This window comes from Nerophis ophidion, linkage group LG19, assembly GCF_033978795.1.
Source record: "Nerophis ophidion isolate RoL-2023_Sa linkage group LG19, RoL_Noph_v1.0, whole genome shotgun sequence".
In the NCBI taxonomy this organism is placed as follows: Eukaryota; Metazoa; Chordata; class Actinopteri; order Syngnathiformes; family Syngnathidae; genus Nerophis; species Nerophis ophidion.
In genome coordinates this window covers 18,501,898-18,529,559 of record NC_084629.1, presented here as the reverse complement: position 1 = coordinate 18,529,559, position 27,662 = coordinate 18,501,898, and the positions used below count along the sequence as shown (strand labels likewise).

Sequence of the window (27,662 nt, the reverse complement as noted above, 5' to 3'; positions counted from 1 at the left end):
GTCTTATATATGAACAAAGTTTTAGAATAGGCCATTCATTGAAGGTGCGCCTTATAATCCAGTGCGCCTTATAGTGTGGAAAATACGGTATATAAAAATAAATACATTTAAAAATAAGACATATTTTGAACACTTTAATGACTGAGACCCCTTTGAGTCCCAAGGACCTGCATTCATCAAAAATTTCAATTTGAAAAATGTTTTCAAGAAAATATGTATTTTGTGTTATTGCTATACAAAAACAGTTTTTTTTGGGGGGGGGGGGGCTGTAGTCATATCAAAAATTCCATTTTGAAAACGTTTTGGGGAAAATATTGTATAGTTTGTGTCATTGCTATACAGAAACTGGGTTTTCTTTGGGGAAAAAAAGCATTCGAAAGTTAAAAAAAAATACAAAAAAATATATATATATATATGTATGTCTTAATTAGATTATCCAGAAAATAGTGCTATATAAATATATCGTGGACAATACGCTGGACTGGACTGTTAACACGGACCACCTGTACAAGAAAGGACAGAGCAGGCTGTACTTCCCCAGGAGGCTGCTCTCCTTCAACATTTGTAGAAAACTCCTGTGGATGTACTACCAGTCAGTGGTTGCCAGTGTTCTGTTCTACATGGTAGTGTGCGTTTTCATAACATGGTCACTACTGCCTAGGTTCTCTTGTTACATTCTTATTTTACTGTTATATTTTTATTCTGATAGTTGCTTTTTATTTTCATTCTTATTTTAATATTTTTTAATTTTGTTTCCATTTTAACCCCCATTATATACTTTTTAAATTGATCTCAAATCTGTACACTATATATATATATATATATATATATACATACATATATATATATATATATATATATATATATACATACATATATATATATATATATATATATATATACATATATATATACACACACAACTTATTTTTAAAACACTTTGACGACAGACTCCTTTGGGTCCCCAGGACATTTAACGTTGACTAAAATTGAGGTGAGCCCTAATGATTATAAAAATGACCAAAATCAAAATGCTTTCAATTTTCTATGTGGCCCTCAGTGCTCTGGTCCAACCTGTCATTATTCACAAAGAGCCTTATCCATACAGTAATGTATGTTTATTACAACATAGGTGTGAGTGTAAAAGTACTCAGTAGTACTTTGACATTACTAGACAATAGTCACCTAATATATTTGTGGCAGTCTGCCGCAGACCAACAATTGTAAGGAAAACACGGCACGCAGTCGTGGTCGCCATGGAGACCGTTTACAGAAAACAGGGATGACACATTTGGTCCAGTTCTACAAGGTCCAACCTGTCTGTCTGCATGCAGCCATCCGAGTCACCATGTCACATGTCCGAGAGTCCAATGGAGGACAAGATGGCTGCTGGGACTTACTAAAAAGACGGAAGATTAAAAGAAAACATTGAAAAATTACAATTTAATGTCCCTCAGATAAAAATGCGCACGACGGAACACTCGCCAGTCTTTATCTCCTCCTCCTGTCCTCTCTGTTACCGTCTCTGTTCTCCTTATTCTTCTCCCCGTCCCTCCTGTTCCTGTCCTCCTCCCGCCCCCTCTTCTCCTCTCTCCTTTGGCCCTCGCCCTCTTTTTTCCGCCTGGCACTGTCTTCCTCCGGGCCGTCCCTTCTCCGCTCGTCTCGCCTGCCGTGCTGCAGGTGGCGCTGTCGTGCGCGCTCCTCCACTTCATCATCATCATCATTCCGCGCGCGGACATTCCTGCCCTGCATGTCGTGGTCGCCGCGGTCTGCAGGTGGCTGGCGCTGGTCAGGACTCCGCTTCTTCCTCGTCACCTTCTCCGTCTTCTTCTTCTCTTCGCTTTGTCCTTTCCTCTTCTTCTTCTTCTTACGCTTGGAGTCGGAGTCTGAGAAAGTGACAAAAGGCGTCAGTGGCGATGTCGGGCTGACAAAGAGGAGCTCGTTGAAACGTGCACGCACCTGAGCTGCTGCTGCTGCTACTGCTGGACGAGGAGTCCGAGTCGCTGGAGGAGTCTGAGGAGTCGGAGGACGACGAGGATGATTCTGAGGAAGATGAGTCGGAGTCGGAGGATTCCACTTCCTGGTTCTGAGTCATGATCATCTTTGGGGCGTTCTTCAAATGTTCCCTCAACTCGTCCCTGCAGAAGACAACACACACACATGACCGGTGTATGACCTCACTGGGGGCGGACCCTTAGCATGTTTTTGTGTGTCTTACGTCAGTCCACCCAGCCCAATGGACGTAAAGAAGTTGATGGCGAAGCGAGTGTTCCTTGGATTATCACGAGGAAAAAGACCCTCAAAAAAGGCCTGCAGAGTCCTGAAAGAGAAACGTTACTACATTATTATTACAATATTAATAGTATTGTGATTATACATTGTCACCATTTGTCCCCTCCAAAAACACTAGCTGGACACAATAGAGAATTACTGCCCCCTGGTGGATTCCCCTGGTGGTTGTGTGACACTCAAATGGCTTTATGAATGTGTGAAAGTGTGTGTGCATGTGTGTGTGTACTGACATGTCTTTGAGGCGTTGGTTGAGTCTGGGAAGGCCCATGTAGGCACACAGTTCCTGGAAAAGAATCTTGACAAAGATCCTGCTGGATGACGTGGTAGTCTCCTCGCTGATCTTGATACACTCCAACACCTGCAGGACAGACAGCGGGTCATGTGATTTGTGAGGGGGATGACCATGCATGAGTAAGCGTGTGTGTGTGCTTACACTCCAGGGAACAGAGTCGGTGTAGAGGAGGTGAGCAAAGAGTCGTGCCACGTTCCTCAGCTTGTTTGTCTCCAGTCTGTGAATGGTTTCATACTGCTCTGCAAAGATGGCTTCAAAGCTCTCCATGTACTCCTTCTTTAACAGGCAGAACCTCTGCACACACAAACACACACACATTAGAGCCTCGAATTGGTTGTCAACATGAAAAAGGTAAGGTATTAAATGCCCATGTGTCTCACCCCTGCCAGCAGGCCAAAGAACTTCTCATAGGTCCTTTGTTGAGCGCAGCAGTCCAGAATCATGTTGCAAAGCTCTTTCTGCGTACACACACGCACACACACATTGACATACAGACACGCACACAGTTACTTGAATGCTTAGGCTCTCTGTTAACGTGTGAGCTAAGTCTCAAGTGTTTGTGTTGTTCTGATGAGTAGTCTCATCATTTCAAAAAGCTGACAGCGCGAGTCACACACTCTGCAGGCTACACACACACTTACACTCTCACTAATATTCATACATATATACACACACACACACACACACACACACACACACACGTAAAAATGCAAACAATAATTAAAAAATAACTTGTTTTTGTGTATGTATATATATATATATAAACTGTGTATATATATATATATATATATATATATATATATATATATATATATATATATATATATATATATATATATATATATATATATATATATATATATATATATATATATATATATATATATATATATATATATATATATATATATATACAGTTGTGTTCAAAATAATAGCAGTCCCACATCACTAGCAAGATAAATCACTGTTTTTGTTAGAATTTCAACTTCTACACTGCAAGTATGTTTCTAGAAGGTTTAGTAATGGTATTGAAAACCAACAGACCCAACAGGCATGACATGCATGATGCTGATTTTGTGAAACTGAATCATTTACTGAAAGGGGCGTGTTCAAAAAAATAGCAGCGCTGAGTTCAATTAGTGAGGTCATTGATTATGTGAAAAAAAAAGTTGTTAAACAGGTGGCCCTTATTTGAGGATCAAGGCCACTGACGCTGCATATGCTGGCTGTGCATTTGTCCTTAAAAAACAGAGTAAAATGGGTCGTTCCAGACACTTCAAAAGAACAGCGTTCTTTGATTAAGAAATTAATAAGAGGGGAAAACCTATGAAGAAGTGCAGAAAATGATAGGCTGTTCAGCTAAAATGATATCAAACGCTTTAAAAAGGCAGCCAAAACCAGAAAGGCGAGGAAGGAAAACAAAAACATCTATTCGAATGGATCGGAGTGTAACCAAAATGGCAAAGGCTCAGCCAATGATCAGCTCCAGGAGGACCAAAGTAGATCTAAGATTGCCTGTGAGTACTGTAACAATCAGACCATGTCTATGCGAAGCCAAGCTACCAGCAAGAAGCCTCCGCAAATTCCCATTGTTAAAAAAAAGACGTGCTGAAGTAGTTACAATTTGCCAAAGAACACATTGACTGGCTTAAAAAGGAATGGTGTAATATTTTGTGGACTGATGAGAGTAAGATTGTTCTTTTTGGGTGTAAGGGCCACAGAGAGTTTGTCAGACGTCCTGCAAACATTGAATTCAAGCCCAGTACACAGTGAAAACGGTGAAGCATGGTGGTGCAAGCATCATGATAAGGGGATGTTTCTCCTTCTATGGTGTTGGTCCTATTTATTGTATACCAGGGATCATGGATCAGTTTGAGTACATCAGAATACTGGAAGAAGTCATGTTGCCATATGCTGAAGAGGAAATACCCTTGAAATGGGTGTTTCAACAAGACAATGACCCCAAACACACCAGCAAGCGAGCAAAATCATGGTTTCAGACAAGCAGAATTCAAGTAATGGAGTGGCCAGCACAATCCCTGGCCCTTAATCCCATTGAAAACTTGTGGGCTGACATAAAAAATGCTGTTCATGAGGCAAAGCCAAGAAATGCAGAGGAATTGTGGAACGTAGTACAATTTTCCTGGGCTGCAATACCTGTTGACCGGTGCCAGACGTTGGTGGACTCCATGTGCCACAGATGTGAAGCAGTTATCAGAAACCGTGGTTATGCAACTGAATATTAATTAATGATTCTCAAGAAAGTTGATTCTGCAAGCCTTTCTTAGTTTATACAGTAAATTGGAGTTTTGTAAAGAAATATGTCGGCACTGCTATTTTTTTGTTTTAATATTTATTGACTTTTTGTAAAATATTATCAAATTTAATTACTTTTTCCTAATTGTATGGCTTTGAAATAGAATGTGCAGTGTCCCAAATGCATTTGTGTTCATTAAAATACAATTTATTTGAAAAATTTAGAGGTTTACTCCCCTTTTTGAACACACTGCTATTACTATGAACATAACTGTATATTATTGAAATAAAATATACATCATACTTGCCTATTTTATTCATATTTTTATTAACTGTAAATTTAGTACATACAATACATATATGTTATTGCAATATATATATTTGTAATTATTATTTTAACTTAAACAATTTTAAAATATTTTAATATTTGACTAGTTATCATTTTGTAAGTCATTAAATTGCCTTTTTTTGGTATAATGGGTGTATGCTATAAGACAGTGTTCCTCAAAACATTTTCACCAAGTACATCACCTCAGAAAAAACATGTACAGTAGCATAGTAGGACTAAGTATTCATTAAAACAAGACAGATGTTTTAATTAACAAGTATATTTAACATTTTTGGGCCATTGTAACATTACACACAGTATGTACACTGTGTTTGAAAGTAGGACAATAAAACACTGTACTTAAATTAAATGATTATTTGGCCTACCACTAGATGTAGTCCACGTGCCACAGTTGAAGAAAATATTGGTCCAATATCAGCAAAGAAACAAGTGTCAAATTATGGGCTGATCTCTGAAACAAAAATAAAATGATAGGCTACAGCAGGGCTAGGGAACCTATGGCTCTCAGAGTCAGCTGAGGATCTTTTATAGACTTTATCTGGCTCTCAGATAAACCTTTGCTGACATTGCTTAACACGATAAGTAATGAATAATTCTGCTGGTAATGACTGTGTTGAAAATAACGTTTAAAATATAAAACATATTCATGCATTTTAATCAATCCATCCATTTTCTACCGCACCTGTTAAAGAAGTCGCATTAATGGTAAGAATTATTTTATTTATTATTGGTTAGCTTTAGAAAAACAATGTTATTGAAAAGAAAAAGAGACTTATCATACTCTAAAAATGTTGCTCTTACTTAAAAATGCACGCATTTAGTTGTATTCAGTGTTAAAAAATATTATATGGCTCTCACGGAAATACATTATAAAATATCTGGCTTTCATGGCTCTCTCAGCCAAAAATGTTGGCTGGGCAATAGGCTACAAGGAGCTCGCAGATACACAACAGCTAAGCACACAGGCTAGACATAAGTAATAAGTGTCTTTCATTGAACAATACTGCAGTGTAAAACAGCACATTATCAATATAAACAAGTATCAAATATTTATAGTTGCCATTGTAGGCTATATGGGAAGTCTACCGTGTGCCACACACACAAGCACATAATCCCAAAGTGATCGTTTCAAGTTTCAAGTTAAGCTAACATTTGATCATCAATGTTGTGAAAAGATAAAAAGATTCCAGACTGCAAACACATCTGAAAGTGCGTATGGTGAGGGATTCCGTCACAGATTCACCTGAAGAGATTGTTGTGTGTGTGTGTGTCTGTGTGTGTGTGTGTGTTTGTGTGTGTGTGCACTCACAGTCTGACTGTCAGGGAATTCCATCTTGATCAGCTTGTGAGCACACTCCTCAAAGTCCAAACTACACAAGGGAGGAAAGAAAGAGGGAATGAGTCAAGGCAGTTTCCTGCCAGCTACATGAAGGCAAACTGAGGGTGTGAGGAGCTCCTTTCCACAAGCATATGAATAAACATTGTTCAATCAACACTTCTCAGACTGTGTCAATCAAAAGTGGGCATGACTATCTTTTTCAATCTGGATCTCAGCAGGTTGTGAGCCTAATTAAGTGCATCGCAGTGTGTGTTTGTATTTATGTCAACTGCCACACTTCCGCATGTACACACACTACACACATGTAGGACAGCACTACACTGTCAAAATTCTTACTTAGCAATCTTCATTACACACATGTAGGACAGCACTACACTGTCAAAATTCTTACTTAGCAGTCTTAATTGTACTGACAAAAGCAATTCCATCTAAGACTAGTGGTGGGTATCTTTCACATTTGAATCGATACCGTTCCCATTTACATACTTCTGTGTGTGTTCATGTGCTAATAAATGTTAATTTGTTAAACGATAAAATCTCAGTTGTTTAATTTAAGGTAATAACTGTGTTGATCAGGTGTTATATCTTGTTTTTTTACACGTCCCATGGGCAAGTAATATAGAGCAGACTTTGCATGCTGTTGCAATTCCAAGACATCAGATGGCAGTAGTGTATAGACTAGGTTTTTGTTGCGCCCTGTAACGTGTTTGTACTGTAAATATTGTATTTATTACACACCAGCTGTTTGATTGTAACGTGCAAATTTGTTGTACTTTTCCTGACCAAAATTTGAAATTGCCATGTAAAATCTCTAATGTCTACGGTAAATTCAACTTGCTTTGTTAGCAACAATCTCCTCTAGGTATTGTGGCAAATGTGCCACATTTCCTAGAGGAGTGTTTCTTAACTAAAAATATCTGTTTCTCACATGTGGTCCATAAGGGCCGCAGCGGTACTCAGCCGTAGTACACTTTTCCATCACTTGTGGCAGTAATGACAATACCAAACAAAAAGAAGACGTCTGGAGCTAAAGTCATAAAGAAGTTTCTTAAACGCAACTAGTATGACTTGTATAAGTGGTGAAGCTGTACTTTTTAAATTGTATTGACAGTTTAGTTAAGAGACATATTTGTTAAATTTGTTATTATTTTAGTGTACTTATTTTCGCAGCACATAATTAATTGTATGTAATTGTATTTTTCGTCTGTTATTTATGAGTTCCTTCTTACGCAATATATTTGGTTAGTATTTATTTTTGTAATCAGCCTGACCTAATCCTAGATGTTAAATATAATTATTGAATACGATTAAAATCAAATTTAAGACTCCTAAATCAGTGTTAATATATGAGTGTAGTGGAAAGATTGGGCCTCAGGGTAAAAAAGTTAAAGAAATCCTCACCTAGAGGCCCCTCGGAGTGGTGCTTGAGAGCTTGTTTCCCCGTCATGTGTTTGAGCCAACCGGGTCGGCAACTGAATGTGCCGTCGAAACGTATCGAAATCTGTCACTGTTTGGTTCGATACACGGTACTATTGACAAAATATGTTCGGTGCCTCCAAAAGAACCAAATTCAGTATCCATTCCTATTTGAGAAACGGCATACGTCTACTTGTGTTCTCTTTGGCAGATATAACAGAGAGCAAGATCCAATCTGTTCAAGTGTTTGATGGTCCTGTCCAAAAGTGCCATGTTGTCTTCAAAGACCACACTAACTAGGACACACACAACTTTCTATGGAGGACATCCTGTGTCAACCATTAGTATACTGTACATGTTCATGCTACATGTGATTATACATGTAGTGCATTATGGCACACTTCTCTTTAAGTTATAAGCTACAGAGGCCCACTCATATATTAAACACAACAAGTTATCTCACGCTTGATTACAATCATATTCAATAATTATATCTAACATAATTACAGTTGACCACCTTGTTAAATGATATGAAACCGTGTGTTAGTCACAAATATTGATATAACACAAACATTAAGCTTAGGTCAGGCTGATTCAAAAATAAGTATTAACCAAATATACAGCATGAGAAGGAACTCAAATAACTGATAAAAAATGTATTTACAAACATTTATGTTAAGCTAAAAAATAAAAATAATAATATGTCCAGGGTGTACCCCGCTTTCCGCCCGAAGCAGCTGAGATAGGCTCCAGCACTCCCCGCGACCCCGAACGGGACAAGCGGTAGAAAATGGATGAATGGATGTTTCTTAAATAGACTAGCAATTAAATTAAAGTTCAATTGAAAATACAGCTTCACCACTGTAGTCATATTTTTTGCGCTGAAAGGTGAATTGCACTTTTTCGGGGAAATTTTGTTAATCGTTCACAATCGTTACGAAAGACATCACGACGGATGTATTTTTTTGATGCATTCTAAAAAATTATATAAATGCGATCAAAAGTCCGCTCACAATGGAGCCTATTAGTCTCTTTATTCTGCCTGTAGAGCCCTTAAAAAAACATCCAAACACCTCCATTAAGGTTTTATATACATGATGTAAGTATATATGTAAAGTAGTAACATTTATACTAACATTTAATATTTCCGTATTTTGATCATTTTAAGCATAAGCTGTGCATTAATTTAAAAAACGCATCACAACTTCGCTGATTATTAATCATTGCAGACTTTATGTGAGCCAACAAACGTAATAAAACCTCACTTACTGTAAAAAGTCTGCTGTCATCACAATGCCGACTGCTAAGATGTTCATATATTCCCGTTAAGGCGAAGAATGACTTGAAATCCTTGCGAAGAAAAGGGGGGTGGAACCAAGCGTCTTTTTGTGTCGTTCTCAGTATTTACGGGTCTAAATTGGCTGTCAAAGTGCATCAACATGTCAGAATACGTCCTGGTCCTACTATACAGGTGAAAGGCATGATTTTATGATCTAGAATAAAGTTTGACGAGCAAGGAAACAGCCGACGACTAGATGATGTCAACATTGGCACACAAGCTCATGATCATGGTGTCGCTATAAAATGGTTTGTGTTAGCTCATATGATAAGAATATCACTAAAACCTGGTTAATATTCAAATCACCAAATGTAGATGGAGTATTGTTGGGCTTTTTGGATGGTTATTTATTGGGTTTTGTGGGCAAAATAGAGGACGATCCACTTTTATTTACGAGTTAGAAGGCATTAAAAAAAATACACCCGTCCTGTCTTTCATAATGATTGTGAACGATAGGCAAAATTACCTCAAAAAAGTGTAGTTCCTCATTAAAAAACTTCTCTATGACTTCACCTACAGAATTCTTCTGTGTGTTTGATAGTGTTGTTGCGGTGAAAAAGTGTATTACAACCCATACAGACCACAGCTGAGAAACACGTTTCTTGGCGGCCCCACAGTGGGCACTTGGTTAAGAACCACTGATCCAAATGTTTCATCTGCCATTTACAACAATAGGGTGACGGCGCTCACCTGGACTGGATGACCAGGTAAATGGTCCTCCTGAAGGCAACCAAGTTGACCTCAGTCTGATCAAAGATGGTCACTTTCTCGTCTGAGGACAAACATTCAAAGAAACGTGACGTCGTTTTTTGAAGTGACAGAAGCAGGAACCCCCCGCTCACCTTCACCTTCCTGCTTCTCGCCGTCGCCATCGTCGTCATCATCTTCGTCGTCCTCACTGCCATCTCCCTCCTCGCCGGAGTCGCCGCTGCCCTCGTCCAAGATGTCTGCCAAGAGGACAAAGCTGATTGGTTCAAGACAAAAGGGAAGTCACGGCCGACGTGTTCTCACCTCTCTTTAATGTTTTGTACTTCTCCTCGTTTTCCTGGAAGTTAGGGTCCAATTTGAACACATCTGTACACACACACACACGTAATGAGCACAGAGTGTACATGTTAAGCTTGTACCAATTGTGCACTCACTGAGGATGTCGTCTGTGTTGTATTCGTCCTCCAGCGGCAGCATGTGTGTGAATTGGTCATTCTCGTCCACCAGGTCCAAGCCCTCCGGGATGACCGGGTGGTCCTTGAAGCCGTCCTTCCGGATGGCAAACATCACTTCAATCATGTACTGGACCCTCTTGTCAATGGCCGACTCATGGAGGACGTTGCGCAGACGCTCGAATATGGCTGAAACACAAAAGTGGGAAAGATAACGAATGGATGTTTTGATGCTCCAAATAGTGGTGTTCTGATACAAATATTTTCCCTTCTGACACAACACCGTGCCGTGGAGCATTCATACATAATTGTATTATATTGTGTTGTGGAATGTTAGAAAAGGTTTGATCGAGTGAAATGAGTCAAACAGAGAATAATAATAGGTATGTAAAACACTAAGGTATTTATTATTAACCATATGGAATAGAATTACACTGTCTCCAAGTTACACTGGAGTGGTAATTGGTTTGTGGCAACACCTAATCACCTACAAATTTGTAATATAAGATCATGACGTATTAAGCATTCTAATATGCCACCACTTTGAAAACTTTGTCATTGGAAGTATTATCATGTAGTGCAGCTAATTTATGGATTTTTCTTTGCTAACGGCCATTATGTTTTTTCCATCCATCCACTTCCCACCGCTTGTCCCGTTATAATGTTTTGTGTTCAATAGTTTTCTTTGAACGCAAGCCGACACACTGAAATTGTGTGTTATTGTCTGTGCTATGGCACGTCTTTTGGACGAGTTCGCTCGCTGCAGGTGTAACGGGTTAAAAATGTACTTCTTGTTTTAATGCCATGAACCAGAGGTAAAACTTTTCAAAAGGTTTCTTCATTTATCACTCCAAGCAACATTTGAAAGTTTCACAAATTTAAGTAATACATTTATTACTTAATACACCATCCCATGTGAGATGTCTGCAGGAGTGTTTTCATGCATATTTGTACGTGCTATCATAATGTAATGAAGCTAGTGTCGTTAGCAGTAGCTCATATGAAAACAGATTTACAAGTGTCTGTGTTAGTATTACTAACTTACAACCGTTTTATTTTTGTATTGTTTTAGTTTCACAAATTCCTCATTAAATTCACCAAAACGTCACCGTGGAGTTATTGCGTCTCTTTAGCTGACTGGAGAGCTAGCTTCCGCAACTAGTGGGTTCATGACAATGACTACGGTTTTGTTTGATCAGCCGTTTTACGGACACCCTTTTGAAATAATCATGGTGTGTAAATAAACATTTACAAAATATTTGTGTGAAACTAATTCATTTTACAAACTACCGTAATTTTCGGAGCATAAGTCTCTCCGGAGTATAAGTAGCACCTGCCGAAAATGCATAATGAAGAAGGAAAAAAACCTATAAGTCGCACTGGAGTATAAGTCGCATTTTTTGGGGAAATTTATTTGATAAAACCCAACACCAGGAATAGATATTTGAAAGGCAATTTAAAATAAATAAGGAATAGTGAACAACAGGCTGAAAAAGTGTACGTTATATGATGCATAAATAACCAACTGAAAAGGTGCCTGGTATGTTAACGTAACATATTATGGTAAGAGTCATTCAAATAACTATAACATATAGAACATGCTATACGTTTACGAAACAATCTGTCACTCCTAATCGCTAAATCCCGTGAAATCTTATACGTCTAGTCTCTTACGTGAATGAGCTAAATAATGTTATTTGATAATTTACGGTAATGTGTTAATAATTTCACATATAAGTCGCTTCTGAAAATAAGTCGCACACCTGGCCAAACTATGAAAAATACTGCGACTTATAGTCCGAAAAATACAGTATATATCTGCGGCTTATAGTGCGGTGCAGCTAATATATGGAAACCATTTGTCCCCCTAAATTTTAGTGGGTGCGGCTTATACACCGGTGCCCTCTATAGTCTAGAAAATACTGTATTTGATACTTATATATATTGACAAATGTGTGGTTTAAGACAGCAATATAGTTCACTGAGAGACACTTACTACATGTGTCTAGTTTGTATGCTATTGTAGGCTTAGCTGCTGTGTCGCCGCTAGCTCCTAGTAGCCTATAGCCTTTTATGTTTACCTTTTGTAAATAACTTTACTAAAATAAAAAGATAGACAAACCATGTGTTTATTGGTGTACATTTACATGTAAAATGGCAGTCCTGCTTTGCACAAGTAAACACTCTGCAGGATTGCTTTTATTGCACATTTCACATGCAAGGCCACACTTATTTTTTTTGATGGTATTATTTTTTATGCTTTTTAATAACCTTTGGGAACCCTTAATACTAAATAATCGGTGTGTGTGTGTGTTCTTAACTGTCCATGACAAGTTGCTGCAGTTTACCGTTTATCCCGCGGGGGGAGACCTCGGTCAGCTTGAGGCCGCACTCCTTGAGGAAAGCGATGACCACCTCCACGCTGTCGTCGGTGGGCCGCTCCAGCAGCAGCGTGAGCATCTCCAGACACAGAACCTCGTGGGCCTGCGGGCGACACGGACATACTGTGTATTTGGATGGCACCACCTCATGGCCAATCAGACGGCAGCGGCCGTACGTACCACGTTCTGGTTGATGAGGTGCGCCACGAACTTGGACGATGTCAGACATTGTTGCTGGGAAGCAAAAGACAAATCAAAAAACATTGTGGTGTGATAGCATCCTCTACTGGTGACTTTTAACTCTGTTTCACATGGGCGTACCTTGATGTTGCGGCGGTAGCTTCTCCTGAAGGTCAGGATGAGGCGTTTGAGGATCAGCTCTCCAATCTGAGGGAACTTGGAGTTGATGATGGCCACCACGGCGGCGTACACGTGAGTGAAGATGGGCGAGGCCGCCTGAGCCTGAAGCACCGAGCGAGCCAGTAGACCCCTGCACGTACACAGTGTCAGCATGGTGGACAACATACAGTGTGTGTGTGTGTGTGTGTGTGTGTGTGTGTGTGTGTGTGTGTGTGTTCATTCCAGCCCACCTCCCCCTGACGATGTTCTCCTGCAGGAGCTCCTGGATGATGTTGACAATGTTGGACACATTGACTTTGTTGATCAGACCGTTGATGGACTTCTTCAGAGCCTCCCAGCTCATCCTCTGATAGGCCAAGCTGCACAGGGGGGGGAGCATCAGCCACACGATCCATAAAAATTATGTTGCTTGGCTTATACCTGCTCTTGTCGGTGATCTGCTGCTGCATCATGCGCAGCTTGGCGGGGGGGATGTAAGCACCCCCAGTCCTGGTCAGGATGGGATCCAGCTCCTCCTTCTTCTTCTTGGCCGGGGGCTCATTGGCGGCCACCGCTGGGGAATGGCTGCGACCGCGGCCCCTGTGGTCCCTCTCCTGGCGCCGCTCGCCATCGTCATGGCGACCCACGTAGCGATCCCTGAGCAGAGTGTGGACACGGTGAAGACCCCCTTTTACCTGCAGGACTTTTTTGTTGTTGTTTGTTTTACCGTGCGTAGCGTCCTCTGTCGTAACGCTGCCGGTCCCGATCGCGCTCTCTGGACCTGGATCTGTCTCGGCCTCTGGACCTGGATCTGTCCCGTCCCCTTGACCTGGATCTGTCCCGTCCCCTTGACCTGGATCTGTCTCTGCCCCGAGACCTGGATCTGTCTCTGCCCCGAGACCTGGATCTGTCTCTGCCCCGAGACCTGGATCTGTCTCTGCCCCGAGACCTGGATCTGTCTCTGCCCTGAGACCTGGATCTGTCTCTTTCCTTGGACTTAGACCTGTCTCTTTCCTTGGACTTAGACCTGTCTCTTTCCTTGGACTTAGACCTGTCTTTTTCCTTGGACTTGGACCTGTCTCTTTCCTTGGACTTGGACCTGTCTCTTTCCTTGGACTTGGACCTGTCTCTTTCCTTGGACTTGGACCTTTCTCTTTCCTTAGACCTGTCTTGGCTTCTGGATCTGGATTGGTTTTGCTCCCTGGATCTTGGTTTGGACCTCTCTCTCTCCAAAGAGTTGGATTTGTTCAGCTCTTTGGCTTCAAGCTGATCTTGTTCCCTGGACTTGGACCTGGAATTCTGCAAACAGAGTCACCTTTCAAAATGCAACAAAAACATTTTTTTTTTATTACCAAAATGACCACTACGGTGCTCACGTTTTGAGTTAACAAAAGCGGTCGGTCACTGGTTAGTAAGAAGAACAAGTCAGATCGGGACTTCATAGGTTTATCGACATTGAAGGTTTGTCGAGATAAGCGTCTCAGATTTTTACTTACTCTGATCTGGGCCACGTGGCTCCTAATCTTCCTCAGGGCCACATTGTGTGCGTCCTCATCCTCACTGCTGCTGCCTGAGCTGCTGGAAGCTTCGCTGGCTGATCCTTTTTCGGTACTTCGGGGAACAGAGGGACCCTGCTGGGGCCCGGAGTCCTCATGGGACTCTCCTGGGGACACACAGAAAGGGTGGTTTTAGGGTGCAACACAACCTTGGAACTTTACTGCGTATAAATAAGGCAATTAGGAGGTGGCTAACAATGTAGCTAATGTGGGTACTTTATTCTGACCATAAAGCCCTCTATAAAAACATCCAAAAAACACTAACAATACTCCATTTACAAGTTGTGACCTGAATATTAAGGAAACATTAGCAATATTTTTATTGCAAGGGCTAACGCAGACCAACTATTTTTCAGGTAACAGGCCACACTGTTTTTATATGGCCATAAAAAAAAAGAAAAATACTGTCAATTTGCTGTTCTGTTCTTGGGTGTTCCAGCCTTTCAAATAGAGAGATAGAAAAGAGCTCTCATAGAGTCCTGAAAAAGTGGTTCATTAGGGTAATAAAGTCAGGGAAGAAAACAAAAGTGCGTTTAATGAAATGGCTTTTAAAAATATAACTTTCATCATCTTGTGAAATACAATCGAACCATGCTCGTGTCTGCAGGGATTACTTTGTAAAATGTTTGTTTGAACATTTGATTTGTTTGTGAAAATTTCTGTGATGCAATCAAGTTTATTCTCTAATATAATAGTAGTGTTTGAGAGCAGAACAAAACGTAAGAAAAGGACAAGAGATGGCATTAGTTTGTTTTCTTTGGTGGTTGCTATGTCTAAATATAACTACAAGACCTGGTTGTGCAAATAAACTAACATCATGTAAAGTCGCTGATATAACAGATATTTTTTTGATTAACTCCTGACATGTTTAGTATTTGAATAGACTCCACGCACGTAATTGTATTATTATTGTTTCTTAACATTTTAATTATCTAAGATTGTATGTTCAATTGTATATTACATAGATCGTATGTTTAATCTTATGGTACCATCGCATTGGTGATTATTGTTTAGTGTGTGCGATTGTTACTGTGCCTGACTTTAGCTAAAATTATAATTGAATCTAATTTTTACACAAATTCGTCTGACACCTGTTAGCTTGCTAGCAAGGTACAAGCGAAGAAGAGTCCCGAGCTGGGACCGTAACCTCCAGATGTTCCTCCGATTTTAATGCTCCCGTATCGCAGATATAGTGTAATGAAAACAAAATCTGCTTTGCAAAATGAGCAAGGTATTCATGTTTTTAACAAGAAAAGGAGGAAATATTACCACACTTTTCATGTTTTCGCCCGTAATGTCGATGCAATTGGCGGTGCCGACCCGCGTCCTCCGGAAAAACACGAGTAATGATGTCACGACTATGTTGACAAGTTTATTTTGTTTAGTTTTATTAATTTCAGTTTGATAGTCGGCGACAAATGTCATTATCGACGAATCATTGCACCCCTATTTTATATACACATTGCAAGTATAAATGTAATCTAGTAACAAGCATATTCATAATAGCATCTAATATTTACATACGTTGCTCATTTTAGCATAGGCTGGGCGACATGGCAAAAACAAAAAAGTCACAATTTTTTTTCCATATCATCCTATCTCAATTAATATCATCATTATTCTTTTAAATTAAAGACGGATTATCCCGTGCAGGATTATAGCGAGTACCGTTGCATCCTTACTGTTTACAACTGCAGTATTTTGTAAGACATTTCCGCCAAGTTTGATGGAGGTAATGTATGCTAACAGCGGACAACTGTCATTTTGATCGTATATATAATTGTGTTGCGGTGCAACAGTACAGGGGACCCACTCTACGGTTCATACCTCGGTGTCAGGGCCACGGTTCTGCTTCTTCTTCGGTACAATTTGTGGGAGTATAGACAACTTTTGTTCCCTCTCAAAGTTATTTGGCTTGCCATCACCAATTTCACTCTGCAGTAAACAAATGATTAGTGGTGTACTGAACACTAAGCGACTTTCACTTCAAGTTAACATTTACTAAACCACACTTTCAATTGGTAAATGATTATTTGTATTCTTTAACTACTTGTATACATCAGTACTTCGACAAACAGCAAGTGGTGACCGAGATTATGGATTTTTTTTTTTAACTTCAAATACTGTAGCATATATTGAAGAAAATTACATTAAAGTGCATTTTGAATTGATATATACCAACACATAAAACAATTTTAATGATTATTTCAGGAACAGGATGTTTTCTTTTATCCACTAATAAACAAAAAGAACACAAAGTGTCTGCCTGCAGAGTTTTTTTAGTACATGTAATATCAGAGTTGTTGAATCTTTGCAGACACAAAGAAAAAGTGTGATTGAAAAATATTTAGATGTAAAAACGCCTTTTTCTGATTAAATTAGTGGGTGTGTTTATTATCCTAGTCAGGACTAATAAAGACTCATGTGAGTTACTGCAAGTCCGCATTCAGGGCAGGATTACTGGTGCGCTGCAGCAGATAGTAAAACTAAAAGCGTGTCACTACAGTCGCTGCTCCTTCTTATGTTAGTCACACTTCTTTATTTTGGTATTCTGGGATGCGCTTTCGAGTTGTGTAAGGGGAAGAACATACGTCGTGACAAACCTGATTGTGGAACAGGAGGTCGCGCAGATACACATATACAAACACTTTCACACATATACAAAGACTTTCACACAAACGTACACAAACACACATTCACAGACAAACACAGGATCACGGTCAATAAAGGCAGATTGTTCCGTGCAGGATTAAACCGAGCATCGTTGCTGCCCTACTGTTCCGCAATGTTGGATCGAGGAAATATGCTAACAGCCGATCACCGTGATCAAACTCAAATTAATCACAATCATATAATCGCCAGGCCCTACTGTGGCGTAATAATTTCTCAGACCATGTTCGCTTTTCCCTTCAACAACAAACACTAAGTATCATGTAGCAGTATTGCTGAGTGCTAAACAAGACATACAAACTCCGAAACATTATAAAATAATCACTTATTGTACAATATTTGCTCTCACTGGGACATTGACTGATGGAATGTTCATAACTTCCCGCTTAGATGAAGAAGTATTCTTAATCCTCACACAAGTAAAAAAATTAAAATAAAAAGTGCCACAAACTTGTGTCTCTTTGTGTCTTTCTCGCCATATCTGAGTTTAAGTTGAATGTCAAAGTTGACCAACTTCTCGGTTTGTGGCGGCAACCTTCTACTATCCGAATGAGAGGCATGATTTATAATCTAGAAATAACTTTCACCATCTCAGAGGCGATGCAGCAGCTCAATATATCAATATAGCAGCATAAGATAGTTAGCTCTCTCCGCTAAAAATAGTTTGTCTGCAAAAGCACTTACAATAACCATATCGCTAACACTTGGTTTATATTTAGGTCACGACATGTAAGTGGAGTATTGTTGGCAGTTATTGATTGTTTTCCCAGTAGGTGCATTGTTAGCCACCTTGTACTTGTCGTATTTTACGACTTAAAATGTGTTCTTGTCTAACATAGGAAGTGTGGATAATAGGCAAAATTAATATAAGAAGTGCAGTTCCTCTTTAAATGTTAATACTGATAATGAACTAAAACCCAAAATGTTGTCTTAAATTTATGGACAACTTTATTTTGCTTTTTTATTATCTTCGATTCAACTCTCTCGTTTGAGTCACACATTAAGAGTGTTACTAAAACGGCCTTCTTTTATCTCCATAATATTGATAAAATGTGTTCCATTTTTCCCACCAGCGACGTTGAGATCATTATTCATGCGTTTGTTGAGTCTCGTCACGTTTACTGTAACATATCATTTTTGGGCCTCCCTATGTCTAGCATTAAAATATTACAGTTTGTACAAAATGCGGCTGCTAGACTTTTGACAAGAACAGAAAGTTTGATCATATCACGCCTATACTAGCTCACCTTCACTGGCTTCCTGTGCACTTAAGATGCGACTTCAAGGTTTTACTATGGTAATTCGGTTGTACTTGTATAGAGCTTTTCTACCCCTTTTTAAGGAGCCCAAAGCGCTTTGACAGTATTTCCACATTCGCCCATTCACACACTGATGGTGGGAGCTGTCATGCACAGATGAAGCGCTCGCTGCTCAAAGTCGGGACCACGGATGGACCACTCATCCGTGCATCAGTTGAGAATGTCCCTGCGCTGCTGACTTGAATTGATTAACGTGGACCCCGACTTAAACAAGCTGAAAAACTTATTCGAGTGTTACCATTTAGTGGTCAATTGTACGGAATATGTACTGTACTGTGCAATCTAGTAATAAAAGTCTTAATCAATCAATCTCCATCCAAGACGAACTCCGGCTAGCCCCACTATGGACTGGACTCTCACACGGGGTGGGGTTCCAAGGTTCCTCATTGTAATCCCATTGGGTTGAGTTTTTTTCTTGCCCTGATTTGGGATCCGAGCCGACGATGTTGTTGTGGCTTGTGCAGCCCTTTGAGACACTTGTGATTTAGGGCTTTATAAATAAACGATTGATTGATTAGGCTATTCCATTTTAAATTACATGACGTCACGATCACACGCCTCCTGCCCACTGAAGGACCCTTTACTGCCAATAAATTGCCGACCTGTGGGGAACACCTACCATAATCGAGCAGGGGTCGGCAACCCGCGGCTCCGGAGCCGCATGGGGCTCTTTGACCACTCTGATGTGGCGCAGCCGCATACTTGCCAACCGCCCGTAGAAGTCCGGTAGATTTCCAATTTTAATGTCAATCAGCAATCTCCTGGGTAAACATTTTTCGATTTACAACCAGACATCAACTTTGACGGCGTGCCGTGATGACAATGCCTCTAACACCCTTTCTACATGTCATCACGCCAGGATTTTCACCATGCTATCTGCGTGCCGGCCGTCCGGTCACATTTTGGATGCGACCTCTATCTGAACGCATACGCAACTGCAAGGCATACTTGTTCAACAGCCATACAGGTCATACTGAGTGTTGTGATATAAACAACTTTAACACTCTTACTAATATGCGCCACACTGTGAACCCACATCAAACAAGAATGACAAACACATTTCGGGGAGAACATCCGCACTATAACACAACATAAACACGACAGAAAAAATGCCCAGAATCCCATGTATCCTGACTCTTCCAGGCTCCATTATACACCCAGCTACCACCAACCCAACCCCGCCCACCTCAACCGACGCACGGCGGGATGGTGGTAGGTGGGTGTATAACGGAGCCCGGAAGAGTCAGGATAAACGGGATTCTATGTATTTGTTCTGTCATGTTCATGTTGTGTTATAGTGCGGATGTTCTCTCGAAATGTGTTTGTCATTCTTGTTTGGTGTGGGTTCACAGTGTGGCACATATTAGTAAGAGTGCTAAAGTTGTTTTTAAACGGCCACCCTCAGTGTGACCTGTATTGCTGTTGAATAAGGATGCCTTGCGGTCTCTTACATTCTTACATTCTGTGAGTATGGCTTCCTGCGCTTCGTGCACTTTACTCATGGATAGGTTGGCTTTGCTAGAGAGCCGTGTCCGCCAGTTAGAGCAGTGTAATTTCGTAACTTTAGATGTTGCGGACACATCTGCTAGCGTTAGCTGTAGCGAGCTAACTAGCCCAGCTTGTAGCAGCCCTAACCGGCCTACAAGCTACGGTGTACCGGTTGAGACGCATAATAGATTTAGCCCTTTAGCTAGTCCTACACCCCTGTCTACCGGGCACCACACTTTAGTCATAGGGGACTCCATCACCCGAAACATAAAGCTTAGCAAACCAGCCACAATTAAGTGTATTCCCGGGGGCAGAGCACCTGACATTGAAGCTAATCTTAGGGAGCTAACTCGCAACAGGTCTAGTAAACACGTACGGCAGGCTAACCGCACCACTAGTTATGCGAATATAGTAATACACGTTGGCTCCAATGACGTTAGGATGAGACAATCAGAGATTACAAAGAGAAACATAGCCAGGGCTTGTAATCTCGCCAGAAAGATGTCCAGGCATCGAGTAATTGTCTCTGGCCCCCTGCCTGGGAGAGGCAATAATGAGAGATATAGCAGATTAGTCTCTCTTAACAGGTGGCTGGATAGCTTCTGCAGACAACAGGGATTTACGTTTATTGATAATTGGCCCTCTTTCTGGGGCAAACCAGGCTTGCTGAGGAGAGACGGCCTTCACCCTAACCAGGAAGGCGCTATCCTCTTGTCTCGGAACATAGACTTCGCATTGAGCCACATTTGACTAACTGCACTAGAGCAAGCCCGGTCACAGGCAATTACAGAGCCTGCTAGCCTGGGTATGGAGTCAGTTAAGTTAGAACTAGCCAGCGCCAGGCTGGATGATCCCTGTACACATAGCAATTGTCGTAGAATAATACACAACTCACAAAATGTTTTTTCTACTGTGTCTATGACTACGTCAGAGTTAGACATGCGTTCTACTGAGGTGGCAAATTATGATGCGTTCAGTTTATCGCAGCGCCAAGTAGACAATCTGAAAATTCCCGTCATATCAATTCCTAGATATGGTCGTAATTATTTTAAGTACACTGCGCATAATAAACGCAACATTATTAATATTGCTACTACGGATAATTTTATCAACAACTCCTTAAAACAGCCCACTACCTATAATATGGGCTTTCTAAACATCAGATCTTTGTCTCCCAAAACGTTATTAGTCAATGAGGTCATTAGAGACAACAACCTTAACGTCATCGGTCTTAGCGAAACCTGGCTTAAACCAGACGACTTTTTTGCGATAAATGAGGCATCCCCTCCTAACTATACGAATGTGCATATTGCCCGTCACCTCAAAAGGGGAGGGAGTGTCGCACTAATATACAACGAAAACTTTAACTTTAGTCCTAACTTAAATAATAAATATAAATCGTTTGAGGTGCTTTCTATTAAGTCTGCCACACCTCTGCCACTGTGCCTGGCCGTTATCTACCGCCCCCCAGGGCCCTATTCGGACTTTATTAGTGAATTCTCAGAGTTTGTTGCTGATCTAGTGACGCACGCCGATAATATAATTATAATGGGGGACTTTAATATCCATATGAATACCCCATTGGACCCACCGTGCGTGGCGCTCCAGACTATAATTGATAGCTGTGGTCTTACACAAATAATAAATGAACCGACGCATCGCAGCGGTAATACGATAGACCTAGTGCTTGTCAGAGGTATCACCGTCTCCAAAGTTATGATACTCCCGTATACTAAAGTAATGTCCGATCATTACCTTATAAAATTCGAAGTGCAGACTCATGTTCGGCAAGCTAATAATAATAATAACTGCTATACCAGCCGCAACATTAATGCTGCCACAACGACGACTCTTGCGGACCTACTGCCCTCGGTAATGGCACCGTTCCCAAAGTATGTGGGCTCTATTGATAACCTCACTAACAACTTTAACAACGCCCTGCGTGAAACCATTGATAGTATAGCACCGCTGAAGTTAAAAAAGGCTCCAAAAAGGCGTACGCCATGGTTTACTGAAGAAACTAGAGCTCAGAAATTATTATGTAGAAAGCTGGAACGCAAATGGCGCACGACTAAACTTGAGGTGCACCATCAAGCATGGAGTGATAGTTTAATAACTTATAAACGCATGCTTACCTTACCTAAAACAAATTATTACTCAAATCTCATCCGCATTAATAAAAACGATCCAAAATTTTTGTTTAGTACAGTAGCATCGCTAACCCAACAAGGGACTCCTTCCAGTAGCTCCACCCATTCGGCAGATGACTTTATGAAGTTCTTTAATAAGAAAATTGAACTTATTAGAAAGGAGATTAAAGACAATGCGTCCCAGTTACAACGGGGTTATAGTAACACAGATACGATTGTATATACGGCGGATACTGCAAATATCCAAAATAGTTTCTCTCGTTTTGATGAAATAACATTAGAAGGATTGTTACAACGTGTAAATGGAATAAAACAAACAACATGTTTACTTGACCCACTTCCTGGGAAACTTATCAAGGAGCTTTTTGTATTATTAGGTCCATCAGTGCTAAATATTATAAACTTATCACTTTCCTCGGGCACTGTTCCCGTTGCATTCAAAAAAGCGGTTATTCATCCTCTCCTTAAAAGACCTAACCTCGATCCTGACCTCATGGTAAACTACCGACCAGTGTCTCACCTTCCCTTTATTTCGAAAATCCTCAAAAAAATTGTTGCAGAGCAGCTAAATGAGCACTTAGTGTTTAACAATCTATGTGAAACCTTTCAATCCGGTTTCAGGGCAAATCACTCGACTGAGACAGCCCTCGCAAAATTGACTAATGATCTATTGCTAACGATGGACTCTGATGCGTCATCTATGTTGCTGCTCCTCGATCTTAGCGCTGCTTTCGATACCGTCGATCATAATATTTTATTAGAGCGTATCAAAATACGAATTGGTATGTCAGACTCAGCCCTGTCATGGTTTAACTCTTATCTTACTGATAGGATGCAGTGCGTCTCCTATAACAGTGTGACCTCGGACTATGTTAAGGTAACGTGTGGAGTTCCTCAGGGTTCGGTCCTTGGCCCTGTACTCTTCAGCATCTACATGCTGCCGCTAGGTGACGTCATACACAAATACGGTATTAGCTTTCACTGTTATGCTGATGACACCCAACTTTACATGCCCCTAAAGCTGACCAACACGCCGGACTGAAGTCAGTTGGAAGCGTGTCTTAATGAAATTAAACAATGGATGTCCGCTAAATTTTTGCAACTTAATGCCAAAAAAACGGAAATGCTGATTATCGGTCCTGCTAGACACCGACCTCTATTTAATAATACAACTTTAACATTTGACAACCAAATAATAAAACAAGGTGACTCTGTAAAAAATCTGGGTATTATCTTCGACCCAACTCTCTCCTTTGAGTCACACATTAAAAGCGTTACTAAAACGGCCTTCTTTCATCTCCGTAATATCGCTAAAATTCGCTCCATTCTGTCCACTAAAGACGCTGAGATCATTATCCATGCGTTTGTTACGTCTCGTCTCGATTACTGTAACGTATTATTTTCGGGTCTCCCCATGTCTAGCATTAAAAGATTACAGTTGGTACAAAATGCGGCTGCTAGACTTTTGACAAGAACAAGAAAGTTTGATCATATTACGCCTGTACTGGCTCACCTGCACTGGCTTCCTGTGCACTTAAGATGTGACTTTAAGGTTTTACTACTTACATATAAAATACTACACGGTCTAGCTCCAGCCTATCTTGCCGATTGTATTGTACCGTATGTCCCGGCAAGAAATCTGCGTTCAAAAGACTCCGGCTTATTAGTGATTCCTAGAGCTCAAAAAAAGTCTGCGGGCTATAGAGCGTTTTCCGTTCGGGCTCCAGTACTCTGGAATGCCCTCCCGGTAACAGTTCGAGATGCTACCTCAGTAGAAGCATTTAAGTCTCATCTTAAAACTCATCTGTATACTCTAGCCTTTAAATAGACCTCCTTTTTAGACCAGTTGATCTGCCGCTTCTTTTCTTTCTCCTATGTCCCCCCCTCCCTTGTGGAGGGGGTCCGGTCCGATGACCATGGATGAAGTACTGACTGTCCAGAGTCGAGACCCAGGATGGACCGCTCGTCGGGACCCAGGATGGACCGCTCGCCTGTATCGGTTGGGGACATCTCTACGCTGCTGATCCGCTTGAGATGGTTTCCTGTGGACGGGACTCTCACTGCTGTCTTGGAGCCACTATAGATTGAACTTTCACAGTATCATGTTAGACCCGCTCGACATCCATTGCTTTCGGTCCCCTAGAGGGGGGGGGGGTTGCCCACATCTGAGGTCCTCTCCAAGGTTTCTCATAGTCAGCATTGTCACTGGCGTCCCACTGAATGTGAATTCTCCCTGCCCACTGGGTGTGAGTTTTCCCTGCCCTTTTGTGGGTTCTTCCGAGGATGTTGTAGTCGTAATGATTTGTGCAGTCCTTTGAGACATTTGTGATTTGGGGCTATATAAATAAACATTGATTGATTGATTGATTGATTTGTCTGCAATAGCCTTGTCAAACTATTATTTGGGCTGCCAAGCTATTTGTACAAGCTTTAGAGGGCGGTAGTGACATCATTGTACGCCCTTATTGTTCATTGGGTGAACACTAGCATACATTCAAGAGAATAATTACTCTGAAATTCGGGAGTCTTCTGGGAAAATTGAGACGGTTGGCAGGTGTGACGCTGTCAAGCGGCATTCATACAAAACTCGCGGGCCGCGCTAACATTACATTTTCATATTAAGGTGCGGGCCGCATGTCTGAGACCCCTGGTTTATACATAACACAAAGCAAAAAAAAAACTCTGTATGCAGTATTATTTCATTATAAATTTCAAAAGAGTTATGTGGCTCCCATTGTTTTCTTTACTTTGTGAAACGGGTCAAAACGGCTCTTTGATTGGTAAAGGTAGCCGAACCCTGATATAGAGTGATTGTGATTTCAATCTCAATAAAAGATAATCATGATTATTATTTCGGCCTTAATTGCGCAGCCCTACCGAGACCCATCTCTCTTTACCAAACCATCCGTAACCGGACAAGTGTAGACTTTATAACATCACATGTACATATTTAAATGTGTAATAAATACAACAACCTACTTGTTCTGTGTTCAACTCACCGTTGAGTTCTTTAGGAGGTGGACTTCTACTCGCAGAGTCCATTGTGTCTGAAATGAACACACATAAAAAAAACTGTCATAACTAATCGACTAAATCGACATGTGTAATTACAATATTAATACAATATGTGTGTATAGTCCACTGCTTGGATTTAACAGGCATTCAAGCCACTTTTCCCGGGTGATGTCTGCGTCTTCAGGCCGTGTGTTGATTGCGCTAAAGTTAGCAAGCTAACGTGTTAGCGAATCGCGACAGGTTCTCCTTCGGCGAGACGACTTACCTTTTTCTTTTAGACACAAACCCACTCGTCTCTTCTTCCACTTTTGTGTGTTTAATTAAATACTAAATTCCCCAGTGCCAATTTTTTCCTCTCTCGGGTGAAACACACACTTTAGGCGAAAAATGCTTTAACCAGAGCAGCAAATCAGCTTCCGGGTCAGAAGTAACTTCCGGATTTCACAATAAATGTAGAGCTTTACTTTTTTTTGTCATCGGATATCACTACTTATTTAGGCCTTAAAGGCCTACTGAAACCCACTACTACCCACCACGCAGTCTGATAGTTTATGTATCAATGATGAAATATTAACATTGCAACACATGCCAATACGGCCTTTTTAGTTAACTAAATTACAATTTTAAATTTCCCGGGAGTTTCGTCTTGAAAACTCCGTGAAATGATGACGTGTTCGCAAGACGTCACGGGTTTTTAGGAAGTATGAGCGCTGCGCACACACACAGCTAAAAATCGTCTGCTTTAACGACATAATTATACCATATTTTGGAGATCTGTGTTGCTGAATCTTTGGAATGTGTTCAATTAATATTGTAAAAGTCACAGTAGAAAGATGGAGTTGGGAAGCTTTAGCCTTTAGCCACACAAACACACGGTGATTCCTTGTTTAAAATTCCTGGAGGTGAAAATTTACTATGGATCAGAGCGCAGTCAAGCGGACATGGATCCCTACCGAATGTCAACCAGCAGGTTTCGGTGAGAAAATTGTGGTTAAAAAGTCGCCACTTACCGGATATCAGCTGAGCTCCGTACAGCTGCCGTCGACTTCCCTGAGACACTGTGCGTCAACACACCCGTGGACGTACACCTCCGACTATCAGGTACTATTAAACTCACTAAAACACTAGCAAAACAATAGAAAGATAAGGGATTTCCCAGATTTATTGTAGTAAATGTGTCTAAAAAAGTCCGGAATCTGTCCCAATGCAATCGCGTTTTTTTTTTGTTTTTTTTCTAGTCCGTCGCTATCAATATCCTCAAACACGAATCTTTCATCCTCGCTCAAATTAATGGGGAAATTGTCGTTTCCTCGGTCCGAACAGCACTTTTTGTTGGAGGCTCCCATTAAAATCAATGTGACTATGTGAGGTGCCCTCAACATGTGACGTCATCGTCTGCGACTTCCAGTAGAGGCAGGGCTTTTCTCTTAGTACCGAAAGTTGCAAACTTTATCGTGGATGTTCTCTACTAAATCCTTTTAGCAAAAATTTGGCAATATCGCGAAATGATCAAGTATGACAAATAAGAAAATCTAATTTCAGTAGGCCTTTCGCAGCGAGGCAGGGGCGACGCAGAGCATCACTAGGGCCCTTTTGAAAATGCTCTGTTTTTCTTTCATACGTTTGGACATCGGGGGCGGTACCTCTGGATTGGCAGACCGGGTTGGTGGTCCCTCTCTTTAAGAAGGGGGACCGGAAGGTGTGTTCCAACTATCCTGGGATCACACTCCTCAGCCTTGCCGGTAAGGTCTATTCAGGTGTACTGGAGGGGAGGCTACGCCGGATAGTCGAACCTCGGATTCAGGAGGAACAGTGTGGTTTTCGTCCTGGTTGTGGAACTGTGGACCAGCTTTGCACTCTCGGTGGGGTTCTTGGCGGTGCATGGGAGTTTGCCCAACCAGTCTACATGTCCTTTGTGGACTTGGAGAAGGCATTCGACCGTGTCCCTCGGGAAGTCCTGTGGAGAGTGCTCAGAGAGTATGGGGTATCGGACTGTCTGCTTGTGGCGGTTCGCTCCCCGTACGATCAGTGTCAGAGCTTGGTCCGCATTGCCGGCAGTAAGTCGAACACATTTCCAGTGAGGGTTGGACTACGCAAGGCTGCCGTTTGTCAACAATTATGTTCAAAACTTTTATGGAAAGAATTTCTAGGCGCAGTCAAGGCGCTGAGGGGTTCCGGCTTGGTGGCCGCAGGATTATATCTCTGCCTTTTGCTGCTGATGTGGTCCTGATGGCTTCATCTGGCCGGGATCTTCAGCTCTTACTTGATCGGTTCGAAGCCGAGTGTGAAGCGACCGGAATG

General features: G+C 41.1%; 1 protein-coding gene across 7 annotated transcripts; it reads right to left on the bottom strand.

Moving 5' to 3' along the window:
- Positions 1–924: 924 nt before the first annotated feature.
- On the bottom strand, positions 925–25,808 carry cwc22 (CWC22 spliceosome associated protein homolog). Of its 7 annotated transcripts, XM_061879413.1 has the most exons (22): positions 25,469–25,578; positions 25,346–25,393; positions 14,660–14,826; positions 14,137–14,462; positions 14,041–14,088; positions 13,891–13,992; positions 13,605–13,820; positions 13,415–13,543; positions 13,146–13,314; positions 13,005–13,058; positions 12,792–12,927; positions 10,426–10,632; positions 10,295–10,357; positions 10,126–10,230; positions 9,974–10,055; positions 6,499–6,559; positions 2,965–3,042; positions 2,726–2,878; positions 2,523–2,650; positions 2,219–2,320; positions 1,960–2,138; positions 925–1,886 (listed from the first exon to the last, which is right to left on the bottom strand). In XM_061879413.1, exons 1-22 carry the CDS (start codon positions 25,506–25,508, stop codon positions 1,492–1,494), a joined length of 2,988 nt encoding a protein of 995 aa, XP_061735397.1. In that variant the 5' UTR covers positions 25,509–25,578; the 3' UTR covers positions 925–1,491. The 7 variants fall into 7 exon arrangements, with proteins under 7 accessions (XP_061735397.1, XP_061735392.1, XP_061735395.1 ...); XM_061879408.1 differs by having other exon boundaries at positions 925–1,399; positions 1,486–1,886; positions 13,891–14,462; XM_061879411.1 differs by having other exon boundaries at positions 13,891–14,088.
- Between the last annotated feature and the right edge of the window lie 1,854 nt (positions 25,809–27,662).